Below are 18,180 nucleotides of genomic sequence, written 5' to 3'. Positions count from 1 at the left end.
CAGAGACAGAGTGTGATGTTCAAGTTATTTTATACTTGTTATGAATCCGGCGTTTCCTATTGTAGAGGATATTAACACTCAGAGAGCCACTGGATGCCAAAGCTGCGACCTTGCGGGTTATAAGGGATCAGTTAGATTTAGCCAGATCCACATCTGGCACAGCCCTGAGGCTTAGATCTGGGGGCTGCCTCCACTTTGCGTCGGTGAATTATCTCCCAACAATGAGCACCTAGCCAGACATTATCCCTTACCAAAATTGTCAAAGGTACATGTTCTCTGTTCTCTCAATGCAAAAGTCCTCTATAGGCAATACGTGTAGGTACATATAATGAAATAAACATATGCATTTAGCAAATATCTTCTTCAAACATTTATGTTTTATACTCATTTTACTCATTATGAATGATGGAATATCAATATGAAATGTTATCTCTGTGGGTTGGCTTCCACACCGATAGCAAGACTCTAAAGCAGCGATTCCCAAACTCTTGGGCTGGCCGGGACAGGGGGCCCACAGTTTGGAAAACACTGGGTCCCCAAATAACTGACTGGATGCTTTCACACACAAAGTGATTTTCAAGTGGGGGCAGTGATCCAGAGAAGGTTGGGGAGTCGACCGCTGCTCTCTGTGCCAAAGGCAGAAGGTGGCTAGCTGCTCTCGTCAAGATAAAGTGCCCGTGCCACCTGTCCTGCCAGGCTTAAAGCCAGACATTCACCTGCTCAAGGTGAAACATTGGGTGGGTGCACTCGTCAGCCTTACAAGCCATCAAAAAAAATATATATATGATAAAAAAAAAAAAGCTAGTGAAACAAAGCTCCATTTCACAACACCTGATCCCCCTTTACAGGAAAAAAAAAAGAAAGAAAAGAAAAGAAATACAAAAAATATGAAAAATGAAAAGAACAGATATAAATGCCTAAAAAAAAAAGCAAAAAAAAGCTGACAAGCTAAGGTGAGGGGTTTCTGGTGGTGTTACGCTTCCGTGCCGTAGGCTATTTCACCGTGGCCTACTCCACTGCTCTCTCTCTCTGTGAGCACTCAGGCTGCAATTATAGGCAGAGAGGAGAGAGAGAGAGAGAGAGAGAGAGAGAGAGAGAGAGAGAGAGAGAGAATAAACATCCTGGAGGTACATTATATCATGTGCACCTACTCCCACAATTCAACCTCGTCCACTATACCTCTCCACCGCAATCACCCCCCCCCCCCCTCTCTCTCTCTGTCTGTCTATCCACAACTCCCACTTCATCCCTCCTTCAAAGCCTGTTATTATCCTCTTCTCTTTTCAAGTGCGAGCGTGAGAGCAAATCAGTCCAGATTAGAGCCTGCCCTGCGTGTCAGACAGTGTCTGCAACCCACCCTGAATAACTAACTTCCTCTCTCTGTCACCCGGGAAGTCCACGGGCCAATGGATAAAAAAAAACATCGAATTTCCGTTCTCCCCTTGGATGCTTGTGGGGTTGTTTATGACTGCATTGTAAAAAAAGAAAAGAAAAAAAGAACAAAAAAAGAGATGTTTTAATAATCGCTGACCTTGAACAAGTGGGACCTCGGAAGTAAAGCGGGTACGAGTGGATAAGTGTGTGTGTGTGTGTGTTGCCCAATCCTCGATGACGCGCAAGAGTGACACGTCATCGAAAATGTTCCCTGCCTGTTTAGCTGACGAAAACGAAAATCTTAAAACGTTCATAACTCGCGATCTAAATCATCCCGTCTAATTCTGAAAAAAGATCCTGTGTTTGACGGCCCTCCGCGGTCCAGTCGCTAGTCGTGATAGATTTATTCTTATATCCTGTTGTTGTCGATCGACTCTAGAGTGGTGTGGCTATTGTTAGCTGCTACACAGACATTCACAACAACTTCCGGTGCGTCGGTAAAAGTCATCCGGGCGCTATAAATGATGGGCACATTTTAGTAATGGATTAAATAGGGAAAGCAAGGTGTTAACATGCAGCATGGCAGAGAAAATGGCCAAATGTTGTGCTCGTGGTCTCTGAGAAAACTACCCCGCCGTTTTAACACATTAAGATCAAAGGCCAAAACAGTTTTGCTCAAACCTTTTCAAGTCAAGGACTCCCAACATTATATGTAGTCTAGATAAAAAAAAAAGAAGGCAATAGATAAAAAAGAGACAATCCGGGCACTCAAAGTTAAAAAGAGGAGGGGAGTCTTTATTAAATTAAAAAGGCGACTGCCAACATGTTTCGACCTCACTGGTCTTCAACAGGGCAAGAAATGTGACAAAAATGACATTTCTTGCCCTGATGAAGACCAGTGAGGTCGAAACATGTTGGCAGTCGCCTTTTTAATTTAATAAAGGCTTCCCTCCTCTTTTTAACTTTGAGTGCCCGGAGCGTCTCTTTTTTATCTATGCCTTGATCCCGTCTTGATCTGTGTGAGCACCTTTTATCATTACTTTTTGAGCACCTGGTTAGTTCCTCTTTTTAGTCTATTTGGGATCCCCAGGCCAGAACCAATACTTGAGTTAAAAATCACACCTGTGTGAAGTGAGGGGCGCTCTTATCATGGTACATCATCCATTCATTGTCAATGGGAATTTATGTCACTCAGGTATTCCCGTATAACTTCCGGGTATGATGATGATGTCACGCGTATACCTTCTATTTAAATCAGACCTGTCTGAAGTGAATGGTACTGTACTGTACTGTACTGTACTGTACTGTACTGTACTGTACTGTACTGTACTGTACTGTACTGTACTGTACTGTACTGTACTGTACTGTACTGTACTGTACTGTACTGTACTGCTATTTTCAGCATTCAAACCAAGTGTAAAATTACATATACTGGATCTTTTGTCCACTAGTCCATTCCCAACATTTTAGTCTAGTTTTTATTTGTTGACAAAATAGTCAATATATTTAGTCTTAGTTTTAGTCATCATAGCTTAGTTTTCATTTAGTTTTCGTCAGTGAAAATAGGTAGTCGACGTCTTAGAATTAGTTGACGAAATCAACACTGTTTCCCAGTATGAATAATTGGTGCTATTTGCACACGGAGGCCTGGGGTAATGAAACGTGGGGCCTGGGGACTGAGGTGGATGGAGTGCCCAGCTTCCAGTCACACACCCTGGGATGGAAATGATGGAAGTGGGCCATTAGCCCCATGATGGCCCACTTGGAACCGGAGCACACCGGTGGGTTAGTGTGGACGTTCCCATAAGCACCTTGTGCAATTATTCAAAAGGACACCCGGGTTTGGACAGAGTGCTCAGTCTACGAACAGAAAGTCTGTACAGTAAATGGAAACAACAGTAAAAGAAATACAGTATCTCAAATGGGAGAGAGAGAGACGTTTCTATAACAAGGCAAGAATGAGTTCTCACTCAAACTTTGTTGATCATGTGTGACGTGATGAAAGCAATTGTATTCGCATTGGTAGGTCAGGAAATAAAATATTTAAATATATATATAAAACTTGCCATCTTGTGTATATTATAACAAATATTTTGTTCTGGTTTCAAATACATTGTAGCAGCTGTGCGGTGGTGTGTGTGGAAAAAGTATATATATATATATATATATATATATATATATATATATACCCACCCCCCACCACCCATATATCTAGGTGTGCCCTGGGATTCTTTGGCTCTGAAAAGCGTGCCCTGGCAGAAAAAAGGTTGGGAAACACTGCTCTAGTCTATGGGATGCGTGCACACGTTTCCTGGTGCTAGTTGTATGCAAGCAACCGGGCCAGTGTTAAAAGTTGATTTTCAGCTTAACTGTTTCATATCGATAAAGTACAAAGTAATTGACGAAATACTCCGTCAAAGGCAGCTAAATTGTTAACAATGCCATTTTTGGCCACAACGTATGGCACATTCATCCATCCATCCATCTTCAACCGCTTATCCGTAGTCGGGTCGCGGGGGCAACAGCTCCATCAGAGAGCTCCAGACTTCCCTCTCCAGAGCAACATTAATGACTTCCTCCTGGGGGATCCCGAGACATTCCAAGGCCAGTGAGTCGATGTGTTTCCTCCAACTGCGCCTTGGTCTGCCCCGGGGTCTCCTCCCAGTGGGACGTGCATCGAGAACCTCCCTAGGAAAACGCCCGAGAGGCACCCTAACCAGATGCCCGAACCACCTATAAACTGGCTCCTTTCCAGGCGAAGAAGCAGCAACTCTACTCAGAGTCTCTCTCGCGTGACTAAACTTCTCACCCTATCTCTAAGGGAGATGCCAGCCACCCGTCGAAGAAAACTCATTTCGGCCGATTGTATTCGCGACCTTATTCTTTCGGTCATGACCCACACTTCATGACCATAGGTGAGAGTAGGAACGAAGATTGCTCGGTAGACAGGGAGCTTTGCCTTCTGGCTCAACTCTCTTTTCGCCACAACAGTGCGGTACAGCGACAGCAATACCGCCCCTGCCGCTCCGATTCTCCGGCTGATCTCCTTCTCCGTCCTCCCCTCACTCGTGAACAAGACCCCGAGATACTTAAACTCCTTCACCTGGGGTAATGCCTCATAATTCCCTACCCGGACTGCGCACAGCATAAACATAAAATAGATAGCATGAGGTAGGAAATCCTTTTAACTGAGATTCAACAACAGACTATAGTGTGCATAATTAAGTGAAACATTATGCTGTTGGTTTAATATGACTCCTTGGAGAACAACCTCATTAAAAGGATAGTAAAGTGTCAGACAGTGATATTAGGCCCATGTGTTTATGCAGTGCGTAGGCTACAATGTCTAATGCACCTGTCTATTAGAGCCATGAGACCGTGCAAGTACAATGCCTGAATGAACATGTATATGTTCGGTAATTAAAATTAATGTCTTATTACCGGCATGAAAAGGCACTGAAGTAATTAGCCCTCTGATGATATTAAAGTGATAATTAACTAGTTTGCTGATATCTTATCTTAATTTGATTCTGCTTGATTTTTAAATCAAAGCAATCGTTCATTGCAACCACAATCCTCAGGTCTTCATGCTATAAAAAGGATGAATAGAACTTGATTAGTGAGTCAACATAAACTAAGTACTGTAACTGCACCCAACATGATATGACATTTGTGTGTGCAATATTGTTAGTATTTACGTTATTGATTAAAGTGTTGCTACACTGTGTGGACTCTATAGGTTAGAGACAGTGTATGCAGGAAGTCTTATGGTTGCATTTATTTGCTTGTTGATATCTGTGTGGATATTATCATAGTTATTGTGCCTGGTACATCATGGCACCAGCTCAGTGGCCTTGTTGGTTAGAGCAGTGGTTCTAACGGGTCCGTAAGTCCGTTTGGTTCCATTTGTACACTCTCAGAGTTACTGACTACCCAGAGATAGAAATGCCATTAAATGGGGGTCTGTAGACTAACATGCATGTCAAACTGGGGGTCCTTGAAATTAAACGGGTTGAGAATCACTGCTAGAGCTGTAAAAATCTTCTCTTATAGGGGTCCCTGGCATATCTTTTCAAATGGGGGTCCGCGAGCTAATTAGTGTCAATTTGGGGGTCCTTGACATGAAAACGTTTGGGAACCACTGGGTCAGAGTGTCCGCCCTGGGACTGGGAGGTCGGGGTTCGATCCCCGGCCGGGTCATACCAAAGACAAATGGGACCCAGTGCCTCCCTGCTTGGCACTCAGCATCAAGGGTTGGATTGTTGGGGTACAGTAAGTCCTGGAGACATACTAACGTAGGGAGGGGTGTAATCCTACATCAAGCTGCCTCACGCTACAGAAACAGGAGATGGGCCCATGGGCCTCATGCCTCGACAAGGCTTACTGTACTTACTGTACGTCAGGGCACACAGCTTAGTAGGGAGACTACAGTATGTCCAGTACAGGCTGACACAAATCCTTAACATCACTGTCATAAATGAATGCCCTATTTCATCATACTACTGTACAGTGTCACACGAAAGTAGCAAAAAATATCAGATCTACAAGCTCTGTTTGCGGAAGAGCTTGGCGGGCTTTAGGGACCACCAGTGGTCCTTGAGTGGGTTCCAGGTGGTCCCCAGCTAAATGATGGAGAGTTGGTAACCAAATGAACCCTTATATATATATATATGCTTAACTCTTGAGAGCATAAAATGACGGGTCCATTTGGTTTCATTTTACGCTCTCAAGAGTTACATTATCATTCAACTGGATTACTTAATCTACAAGAAGTCTTCACAGAATTAGAGGATGTAAAATAATTGTTCTTTTGATCATGTGCCTGTTATCTCCCCTAAAGGTACCAACATCAATACAGCATGGAATTGTGGACATCGTCTTTTTAGTTTTGGGTCTGAGAGGCTAAATGTCAGCAAAATGGTGGTCCGTCCGTGGCTCAAAATTCCCAATAAATAATGGACCTTGATGTGAGTTGGGTTGAAACCCCACTGATGTACAGTAGTGTCCCGGTCTAACCCCCAGCTTGCACTTGTTCAAGAGGCTTCAGGCGGGGTGTGTCAGCCGTGGTTGTTGATCAGAGGCAGACAAGATAAAAGTGGCTTTTCAGTGGATTCCTAGCCATTCCAGGTCAAAGTTCCCTGGGCCAATAAACTCCAGGGAAATTGAACGAGCCGCAGCAGTTTGAAACATTAATGTTGTAGAGTCTGTTATAAACAGTACGCCCGCGGTCCGTGAGCCAGCAAACACCATTTTATAGCAGACACTACAGTACGTGGCATCAATGCTGTCAAACTGGCAACTCTCTGACAAAATTGCATGCCAAATAAGATAATGAACAATCCAAGAGCTACCTTTCATGATACATTTGTCACTGTAATAGATTTTGTTTGCAGTATAGCAACAAAGGCACAGTTCAACTACTAAACTATACAGATAATCTCTTGGAAACCCGTAATGTCATGCTTTATTGAAACTTTCTTGCACAAAAGCCATGCATTTCCATTTTCATGTGTGCCAATAGCCCAATAAGTATGTACCGACCTACAGTATGTTACCGTTTCACATCTGCAAACCACAGTCTATTCTGTTCCTGTGGGACATTCCCTTCTCTTACTTAAAATTCACACCGTACACTGGCTTAAACTTGACGGACGACATTAAATGGTCTGGGCCGGATTCAAAATGATTGATCGACAGGATCAATCGATTCAGCATGCTAAATCGGCAACTTCTATAAGGCCCAACTCCAGCCAATAATAATACGCCCACACCTAGTACTCACTCTGTTGGAGTCTATGGCAGGGGGCCTGGTGGTGCAGAGGGCCTGGTGGTGCAGGACTACTCACTCTGTTGGAGTCTATGGCAGGGGGCCTGGTGGTGCAGGACTACTCACTCTGTTGGAGTCTATGGTACGGGGCCTGGTGGTGCAGGTATAGTACTCACTCTGTTGGAGTCTATGATACAGGGCCTGGTGGTGCAGGACTACTCACTCTGTTGGAGTCTATGGTAGAGGGCCTGGTGGTGCAGGACTACTCACTCTGTTGGAGTCTATGGTACGGGCCTGGTGGTGCAGGTATAGTACTCACTCTGTTGGGAGTCTATGGTACGGGGCCTGGTGGTGCAGGTATAGTACTCACTCTGTTGGAGTCTATGGTACGGGCCTGGTGGTGCAGGTATAGTACTCACTCTGTTGGAGTCTATGGTACGGGGCCTGGTGGTGCAGGTATAGTACTCACTCTGTTGGAGTCTATGGTACGGGGGGCCTGGTGGTGCAGGTATAGTACTCACTCTGTTGGAGTCTATGGTACGGGGCCAGGTGGTGCAGGTATAGTACTCACTCTGTTGGAGTCTATGGTACGGGGCCTGGTGGTGCAGAGGGCCTGGTGGTGCAGGTATAGTACTCACTCTGTTGGAGTCTATGGTACGGGGGGCCTGGTGGTGCAGGTATAGTACTCACTCTGTTGGAGTCTATGGTACGGGGGGCCTGGTGGTGCAGAGGGCCTGGTGGTGCAGGTATAGTACTCACTCTGTTGGAGTCTATGGTACGGGGCCTGGTGGTGCAGGTATAGTACTCACTCTGTTGGAGTCTATGGTACGGGGCCTGGTGGTGCAGGAGGAGGAGGCAGGAGGCACGTTGAAGGCACCGCGGGGGACCAGGTACTCCTCTGCGTCCATGAAGTCCTCCAGGTCCTCCTCGTCCAGCAGGCTCTGGAAGAACTTGCTGTCGTTGGGGCTGGGAAGCTTCATCCTGTCGTCCCCCTGTCATACATTACACACGCACACATCAAAGCTAGTTGTTTTTTTCTTATCTTATTTTGACTAGACCTGTACGTGCCCGTCGCAGTCGGCCACCGGCCTACTTGGGAACGATGCAACTTGGGAACCTACTGATATACGTTGTCATAGCACCTGTTTTAACTGTCACATGGAGATCTGTGTATGTGTGCCTGTGTGTGAAGACTGCAAACTGAAAAGTGTACTTGGCAATCAATTCGGCCCACTGGCAGAGCCTGATTGGTTGAGCCTCAATTGGCTGAGGCAGAGGCTGGACATTGCACAGGTGAAAGGAATAGGCCTCATTAGGCCCTCTGGCAGAGCCTGGCCCAGGTAAAAGGAATTGGCCTCATTAGGCCCACCTGACCAGAGCCTTTTGTGGTGGTTCTGGAGAACCGACTCGATACCGGGCACTGCACTCCCTGCAGGGGTGTGGACAGCGTGTGTCGAATGTGAAGTCGGTGGGGCAAACGGTTGTCGAGTTATGTGCATTACAACCGCGCACGCACGCACGCACGCATGCACGCACGCACGTACGCAGAGAGGTGGTGCATTTATAGTAGGGTGTTTTCTCCAGTTAATGGGGTGACACAGACACTGACCTGGATGACCAGGTAGCGCTGCGGGTCGCGGGCCATCCTGCAGAACTCCGCCGCCAGCTCCTTGAACTTGGGCCTGCTGTCTGCGTCGATCATCCAGCCTGGACGGGGGAGGGGCGTGGGGGGGGAAGAGAGAGAGAGAGAGAGAGAGAGAGAGAGAGAGAGAGAGAGAGAGAGAGAGAGAGAGAGAGAGAGAGAGAGAGAGAGAGAGAGAGAGAGAGAGAGAGAGAGAGGGGGGGGGGTAAAGAGGGAAGGACAATGCTGTCAAATAAGAACAACCTCACAGTGGTAATCGCCATAGAAGTCACTCCTGCATTAACAGCGCAGCCAAATCATTGTGGAGCCTCACACACAATATGCCAACACAGTGGTACAAATAGGAACACACAATATGCCAACACAGTGGTACAAATAGGAACACACAATATGCCAACACAGTGGTACAAATAGGAACACACAATATGCCAACACAGTGGTACAAATAGGAACACACCTCTGGTGTCTATCTATCTGCGTGCTACCAAAACATTAATTTGGGTTTTTTAACCAATTTAGACCCGACATCGATGTCTTCTAAATCATGACAGTTTTCTGAAAAACCCATGTTTCTATGTCAGTCGTTCTCAAACTATTTCATGTCAAGGACCCCCAGAATTATCTGTATTTGGCCGCGGACCCCCATCTGAAAATATGTTGTTCCAGGAACCTTCGATCCCAGAAGCAAAGATTTGAGTGAAAAACCTTCACTCTGATATATATATATATATATATATATATTATCAAAGATTTGCGTCACATTTTCACGATTTTTCAAAATAAGCAGATCTACAAGATCTGCTATTTTTCAACAGCTAAAGTATAACATAATGCTTAAAACACCAAAAGGGGTTCCCGTACAGAATGGCTTAAATAAGGTCTGAGCAAAACAGCAGTCTAAATATTTCCCTTTAGAGATACGGCTAAAAGTTTGTTGTGCTTCACCAAGCATGCATGCAAGCCAAAGTAGGCTTTTCTCTGAAAACCCCTTCATCCACAATGAACATTAATGGGCACATAATGGACCTGACCCAATTCCTTGTTTTCTTCATCACTGTGCCAGCCGCATGTGTTTATTATTGACAGAACATGTCCAAACTTTGGACGACGGCGTACACTTAAATCCTTATTTGTTTGGGGAAATGGCTGAAGGACACACACAAGCTACGATGTTTGCGCTTTTGTGTCAAAAGTGGTGCAGCTGTGTTGACTTAATCCGTTTAGACCTGAGAACTGATACTCATACAAAATGTCTTCTGAATCATCACAGTTTCCTGAAAAACCTGTTTCTATATCAGTGGTTCTCAAACTATTTCATGTCAAGGACCCCCAGAATGATCTTGTATTTGACCGCGGACCCCCATCTGAAAATACGTTGTTCCAGTGAGGGACCCCCGGGAAGCAAAGATTTCTTTCAAAAATAGCAGATCTACAAGCTCGTAGCGCGGCACTACGAGCTTGTAGATCTGCTATTTTTCAATAGCTAAAGTATAACACAATGCTTACCACACCAAAAGGGGTTCCCGTCCTGAACGGGTTAATACGGTGGAGCAAACAAATCTATTAGGGACAAATGTGCTCTTTGGGTCGCCGCCGCCGCGCCTGTTGATTTTTCGGGCGGCAATACACTGATGTGCTGCCAGTACACAATCATGTATAAATATATAAAGAGGCCAACCGGGCGGCTGCTGCCACTAAAAGTCAAATTAAGTGCTGACGCATCGCAATCCAAGAGGCTCTGTGAGTGGAGCGAGCAACTCCCCAAGGTCACAGGTTTCAGTTTGAGACCAAGAACCGTTCAACCCGTTACATTCGCAGGTCCCTGTTCTGTAGAGCAGGGCCGGGTTCTCGCCAAAATATTTGGGGAGCGCACAAATGGACCCTGACAGAGACAATAATGGTTCCACACTGAGGATTTCACAGTGTTGATATAGGGGTTCCCAATGTTATCAAATGTGGGTCTACTCTCTATCTATATATGGCCTGAAGCATAGAACTGGGGGTCCCCCTGAAATGAGAAAGGTTTAAGAATTACATAAACTGTTGGTATGGATGAATATATACCATCTTAAAAGCTGTACAATGTGTCTTATAGCATGTGCATGTGCATGTGCATGTGCATGTGCATGTGCATGTGCATGTGCATGTGCATGTGCGTGTGCGTGTGCGTGTGCGTGTGCGTGTGCGTGTGCGTGTGCATGTGCGTGTGCGCGCGCATGGAAACAAACGAGGGCGACTCACGGAAGTCAGTGTAACATCTGTAGCATGTTAAATGGGAATTAAACAGTATACCATGTCAGACTCCCAATTACTGTCCATGCGCGCAGCGGTGCGGATGACAGCCAATTACATCCGTGTGTTGACTGAGTGTTAAGATATTGGCTGTCCACACCTGTTTGTTCGCTGGACTGCATTCCTTGATCAGCTAGAATTAACCGGATATATTCCACCGACCATGTGGCGGATGTTCATTTTGTATCATCTCTAAAGTTGATGAGTTGAGTTTGTATCCGTGGATACAGGACCAAACAATCTACAACCTGTTGCCTCTTTTTGTGGAACCATTTACCAGAAAAGATGTATGGTTGCTGTCAGGCATGTAGACACCTCCGCTCCGCTGAATTAACACAATCTGTGCCAGAAACGTTTGGTTAAGTTTTTAGCAGCACACCCCACCTGTTCCAGAACGTAATATTGCGTTATTTAAAAAAAAAAGTACATATAGATATTTATTTATTTTACCCAACGTGCACGCGACGCGCCCATGCTTATTTATTATTTTATTTGTCCTTATTCTCTTGCACCTGCACAACATTTCTGTCCAACAGGTGGCACAGATATTTTTAAATTATATTAGTTATTATAAAATATTATACGAGTTTTGTTTTTTCGTAATTCAATGCTCTACTTCGTCATACTACAGTCAATGTCACACAAAAATAAGTAGCAAAAGTAGCAAAAATAGCTGATTCACAAGCTCAAAATGTTTGCTATTATGAGCAGGATGAACACCGCCTGACGGCCTTCCCTCAAATGCCACTTTTCTACCAAAATTCCCTGTTCGGTGTACGGAGCAACATGGCCTCTAGGCAGCGGGGGCTTCCTACCTAGTGGGGCTTTTAAGCTCTTAAAGTCGTATTCTTTCTCGGGAATACATTAGAAATAGCCCTGAAAGGAACTCCTCACACCAGCCATTATCCTTTCACTTGCTCATCCCTCTCTCGCTCTCTCTCTCTCTCCGTTCATCTCATTTCCTCCTCTGACACCACATGCGAGCACATTACCTAAACGAGGTGCAATTACTCTGGCAATCAAAATCCGCTCCATCTCCATCAATATTGAGCCAAGGCACCGGGGGCGCGCGGCGCGACCGCCAGTCAAATCACAAACAACAGCTCGCAGTCAACATGTAATTAGGATTAATGTAGTTGGCTTTTTTTGTTTTTTTGTTTCCTGCCAGCTCGTTATTGGGTGACGGTTCCCTCCCACAACTGCCACCCACTTAGTGACACTTGACCGGCTAGTTAATTTCATGAGTGCATGTGTGTAAAGTAAGTATTTGCTATTACTTTACTCACGTATTTCCAGGGGATCAAGAGCAAAGTAATCTCTTAAAACATATTCTGCTAACAGCAGCACCACTGCCATCATAAACATGTATTGTTGTTGTTAGTAGGAATAAACACAGAAGCACTGTGAAAAAGTTGACTATATGAAAGGGGAGGAGCCAAACAGAGTTCCTGTTTCTTTCTTTCTTTCTTTCTTTCTTTCTTTTTTTTAAATAATTTTTATCCCACGATTTTTCAACCCATTTTTTTCACCCAGTGTCAATTATCTAATGTAATCTTGGCTGCTACACTCCCTCTGCCAACCTGGGGAGAGCAATGGACTGACCTCATGCTTCCTTAATGCATGAGGAGTCCAAGCCGCTTCTTTTCACCTGACATGGGGGAGTTTCCCCGGTTGGACGTAGCGCGTGGAAGGAACACGTTATTACGACCAGTGCCTTTCCCCTCCATCAGGCGCCCCGGCTGGACAGGGGGAGGCAGTTTAGAGACCAGGATTACTGCATGTTTTTTTTTGGGAGGGTTTTTTGGGAGAACATGCAAACTCCACACAGAAAGGCCCTTTCGCCAACCCCGCCTCGGGTATGGGCATGGATGACGTGGAGGAGAGAACCCAGTGGGAATCAAATTCTAGCTGTGAGGCGACAGCACTACCGACTGCACCACCATGTACGGGCTGTGGTGCGATGCGACACACTGTGGGCTTGTAGATCGGCTATTTGGTTGGGGGGCGACGCCCGCCAGCGGGGAAGGGGAGGAATTAATGGGCATAACGACTGAACTGGGGGAGGAAAAACGGGTACAAATAATTGGCTATACTGTAACTGTAATAATAAAATAAATAAACAATACCTGTCAGTTTAATCCATTCAGGACGGGAACCCCATTTAGTGTTTTAACCATTATTTTAAACTTTAGCTGTTGTAGCTGTAGCGCGGCACTGAGTGGCGCGCTACGAGCTGGTAGATCTGCTATTTTAGTCAACGTTTTTTTAACTCAAATCTTTGCTTCTGGGAGGGGGGGGGTCCCTGGAACAACATATTTTCAGATGGGGGTCGGCGGCCAAAAACAGATAATTCTCAGGGTCCTTGACATGAAAAAGGTTGAGCACCACGGGCATAAAAAAACATAGGTTTTTCAGAAAACTGTTAGGATTGTTTTAGAATCGGGTCTAAATGGGTTAATCATTATTCAGGAAAATGCATACATGGTACTTGACTCTATACCATAGTACTAAAATAATTGGCCACTAAAAAAAAAAAAAAAAAAAAAGCCGAGCACAGATAATTGGCTACAACATGGCTATACTGTCGTTAAAATGCATACATGGTACAGTACATGACTCCATATCACACCACCGTTGGTTCATTATAATATACAGTATACAGTAGGCCTATACTATACACTAAAATCCATATACTGTATGCTACTTGACTCCAAAAACCACACCATATACTGTCGCTTCCGTTTCGTCGACACAAAGTAAAAATGTATGCAATATGTCGGTCGGAGACTAGTATTCCTCAAAGGGGACAAGAAATCCAGGTGGCCATGTTTTCATAAGCTAATGAGGCCGCGGGGCATTTCCTAGCCGTGGCTTCTGTGCCAGCCCGAGAGAGAAAATCATTTGAAAGCGACTATCATTATATTATTACAGTCATTCAAGTTTAATTAGGAGCTTTTTCCCTAACAGACCCGCATCTCCATATTCGAGAGAGTCCAAATGGGGCCTCGCGACCCTCGGGGATGGAAAGCCTGGGCTATGATCTGTCATTTTGTCACTACTTCCATTTCAACTTCACTGTCCCACGGCATCAGTATACTCGCATTTACTTTACTTAAGTAAAAGTAGTAGTACTCTGGGCCATGGCTCAGTGGTCCAGGCACCTTGGCTGGCAATCCAGCCTGGCAGTGTGCCGCGGGTTCGACTCCCGATCCCGACGGCCTTTACTGCATGTCTTCCCCCCCATCTCTCTCCCCATTTCCTGTCAGCCTACTGTCTGTCCCTCCATACAAATATAAAATAAAGGCGAAAGCCTAAAAAAAACAACATTAAAAGTAGTAGTACTGCAATCTAGACATTCAAAATTTACTTGAGTGAAAGTACAAAAGTATTGCTATCAAAATGTATTTAAAGTACCAAAAAGTAGAAAGTACTCATAGCTAATTCCCATTTCAAGTGTTCACATATACTGTAGCAGATCTACAAGCTCACTATGCATAATATGCGTCTCATGAATCGCAACACGCTGTGAGTTTGTAGATCAGCTGTTTTAGATCGACTAAGGACAATATTTGTACTTTCCACCCGGGACGTGCACACACAGACATCAAAGGGGGCTTCAGCCCCTGCCCTTTTACCCGTCTGTAAAACAACTGCTCTCTCCAGACCACAAATGCAGCATTTATTATGGTGAAAGAAATGCAAATGCCACTCCTTTCCATACCATGCCGGAAGGCAGCATTCAGGAGAATTGCTTTTTTCCCCAAAGTCTCCTGAACTGAACGCAGCATTTTGCGTTGAACAAATTTGTTTATAAATCCATGTTGTACACCGCATCTCCACTAGCTAAAGAGTGCTGGTTGCGCCTCGAATTACTGTACTTACATTTGACCATGACCATTTAGACGTCTATGGTGCAGATTACTTACATTTGACCATGACCATGTAGATGTCTATGGTGCAGATTACTTACATTTGACCATGACCATGTAGACTACTATGGTGCAGATTACTTACATTTGACCATGACCATGTAGACTACTATGGTGCAGATTACTAACATTTGACCATGACCAAGTAGACTACTATGGTGCAGATTACTTACATTTGACCATGACCATGTAGAAGTCGATGGTGCAGATTACTTACATTTGACCATGACCATGTAGAGTCTATGGTGCAGATTACTTACATTTGACCATGACCATATAGAGTCTATGGTGCAGATTACTTACATTTGACCATGACCATGTAGACGTCGATGGTGCAGATTACTTACATTTGACCATGACCATGTAGACGTCGATGGTGCAGATTACTTACATTTGACCATGACCATGTAGACGTCGATGGTGCAGATTACTTACATTTGACCATGACCATGTAGACGTCGATGGTGCAGATTACTTACATTTGACCATGACCATGTAGACTACTATGGTGCAGATTACTTACATTTGACCATGACCATGTAGACGTCGATGGTGCAGATGGGCGGCTGAGGCAGGCGCTCTCCTTTCTCCAGGATGTCGGGGATCTCCCGCGTGGGGATGCCGTCGTAAGGCTTGCCCCCGAACGTCATCAGCTCCCAGATGGTCACGCCTGCAGGGGGAGGGGGGGGGGGCGAGTCAGCGGGAGAGAGAGGTCAGCCGGAGAGAGAGAGAGAGAGAGAGAGAGAGAGAGAGAGAGAGAGAGAGAGAGAGAGAGAGAGAGAGAGAGAGTGTGTGAGAGATAGGTCGACCCAGTGGCTAAACTAACTAAACTAAACTAAACTAAATGTTGAGGTAAAACTAAGACGAAAAATGTTCGTCGACTACCCTTTTTTCACTGACGAAAACTAAATGGAAACTACATGAAAACTAAGCTATGATGACTAAAACTAAATATAGGCCTACTGACAATTTCGTCAACAAATAAAAACTAGACTAAAAATGAATGTTAGAAAGGGACTAGTGGACAAGAGATCCAGCATAAGTCACTTGGTTGCATGCTGAAAATAGCAGATCGGCTATATGTAAAAACAGTCATTACGACGGCATCAAGGCCTGCCAAAACACATTTTAGTCGACTAAATCAACTGTAGATTTAGTTGACTAAAATGTTATGATATTTACACTAAAACATTCCAGGTGACTAAAATGTGACTGAAACTAAATTAAAACTATTCAAGAGACAATGACTAAAACTAAGATCAAAATTTGCTGCCAAAAACAACACTGCGACCCACATGGCAGAGGGGAGACAGAGAAAGGAGCTTCCTTCATCAGGACAATTATATAGCCTGGAAACCTATCATGCCACAGCTAAAAACAAACAAAACAGCGCCACCGAAGTCCTGACATCACTCGCTCATCCCCTGGTTCGTGAGGTTTTTCTCAAGAGGAGAATAACATGGGGTCCTCTTAAAATCATCTCGTATACTGTAAGAACTGTGGTCCAAAAATAAACAATCTCTGCAATATTGTCGGGGAGGTGTCTCTGTATCGTTTACGACTGTCGCAGTACGTTACGTTTGATACAGTTTCTAGCGGAATTTTAACTAATTCAGCAGCAGTAACATTAGCGATTCTTTATAACCATAGAAGTGAAACCGCCGCGGGATGATTTGTTTATTTTTCAAACACAGTTCCTATATGAGGCGATCTAAAGATCCCCTATTTGGGGATTATAATACAAATAAAAAAATACACGAACCTGTGGTGGACTTAACTCCCTTTATCGATATTGACGTCAGACTTTGGTGCTCTATAGCCCTGGGCAGATTGGTCTGGCACTCCTCGGTTTGAATGACATTTTTGTTTTTTTTGCTGTGATGTTTGAATCTGTTTGTAAACCACCCCTTCGAATTTAATCTTCTACACTGAAGTTCCAGACTAATACTGTATCTATCTACGCAGTGAAATTAGTCTGGCCATGCCAAACTTGAGAGAAAAGATACCCCCCCTCCCCCTCTCCCACCTCACCCACCAAAGCCCTGAATCCACCCCAAGCCTGTGGGATGAGCCTGTCTTTGACACGCTGAAAGCAGGAAGTGAAGTGGCTTCCCTCATTCATTTTATGCAAAAAGGCATAAAAGGCATGGATGCGCATAATAATTCCATGTAGGATCCTTTGTGCACTGCAGATGCATTACCACTAATGGCATTTTCATCCTACCGTAACTCCACACGTCACTCTGGTGGGTGAACTTCCTGTAGTGGATGCACTCCAGAGCCATCCACTTCACGGGCATCTGATCGAAAGGAGAGAGAGAGAGAGAGAGAGAGAGAGAGAGAGAGAGAGAGAGAGAGAGAGAGAGAGAGAGAGAGCGAGAGAGAGCGAGAGAGAGAGAGAGAGAGAGAGAGAGAAGGATGGAGAGATTGTATTAAACCATTTAGACCTGAGTCCGATTCTAAAAAAAAAGGCTTCTATATCCTGACAGTTTTCTGAAATACCTATGTTTCTGTATCAGTGGTGCTCAATATTTCATGTCAAGGACCCCAAACATTATATGTAATTGGCCGCCGACCCCCATCTGAAAATATGTTGTTCCAGTGACCCCCCGGAAGCAAAGATTTGAGTTAAAAACGTATATTCAAAGATTTGCGCCACATTTTCACGATTTTTCAAAAATAGCAGATCTACAAGTTCATAGCACGGCACTCGGTGCCGCGCTATGAGCTTGTAGATCTGCTATTTTTCAATAGCTAAAGTATAGCATAATGCTTTAAAACACCAAAAGGGGTTCCCGCCCAGAATGGATTAATTTGATTCATTTCAGTTAGACGGGAATAACCATTTATTGCAACGCCAATTGCATTCAGTTTATTGCGTTCAATTTATCTTAGCGCAAGTATGACACACACACTCTGAGATCACACGAACCCCCAGAAAAGCAGAGCATAAGATACAGAGAGAGTTATGCATCAACACCAAAGGGTTCAAGTTCATACTGTATACTAGATTAACATACAATCCACAGAATGTAGAATCCACACAGAACAAACAATTTAAATATTGAGCCCTTCAAGCACAAATTAAGATACACAGATACACAGATACACATCACACAACAACCCACGGAATCACACATTTTGACTGAGATGGCGTGCCACATCATGAGAAGGCT

General features: G+C 44.5%; 1 protein-coding gene across 4 annotated transcripts in view; it reads right to left on the bottom strand.

The window, feature by feature from the left end:
* Positions 1–18,180, bottom strand: part of LOC306917336 (receptor tyrosine-protein kinase erbB-4-like) — a 467,869-nt gene that overhangs the window by 6,620 nt on the left and 443,069 nt on the right. For all 4 annotated transcript variants that reach the window (XM_079495511.1, XM_079495513.1, XM_079495512.1 and 1 more), the window contains exons 22-25: positions 17,229–17,304; positions 15,528–15,674; positions 8,751–8,848; positions 7,951–8,133 (exon numbers count right to left, since the gene is read on the bottom strand). In XM_079495511.1, the coding sequence (XP_079351637.1) occupies positions 7,951–8,133; positions 8,751–8,848; positions 15,528–15,674; positions 17,229–17,304 (504 nt within the window). The remainder of the gene's footprint in view (positions 1–7,950; positions 8,134–8,750; positions 8,849–15,527; positions 15,675–17,228; positions 17,305–18,180) is intronic.

Source organism: Electrona antarctica (assembly GCF_951216825.1).
Source record: "Electrona antarctica genome assembly, chromosome: 24".
NCBI classification, from domain to species: domain Eukaryota; kingdom Metazoa; phylum Chordata; class Actinopteri; order Myctophiformes; family Myctophidae; genus Electrona; species Electrona antarctica.
Note: the sequence above shows the minus strand (reverse complement) of the source record. Positions and strands in the feature narration are given on the sequence as shown.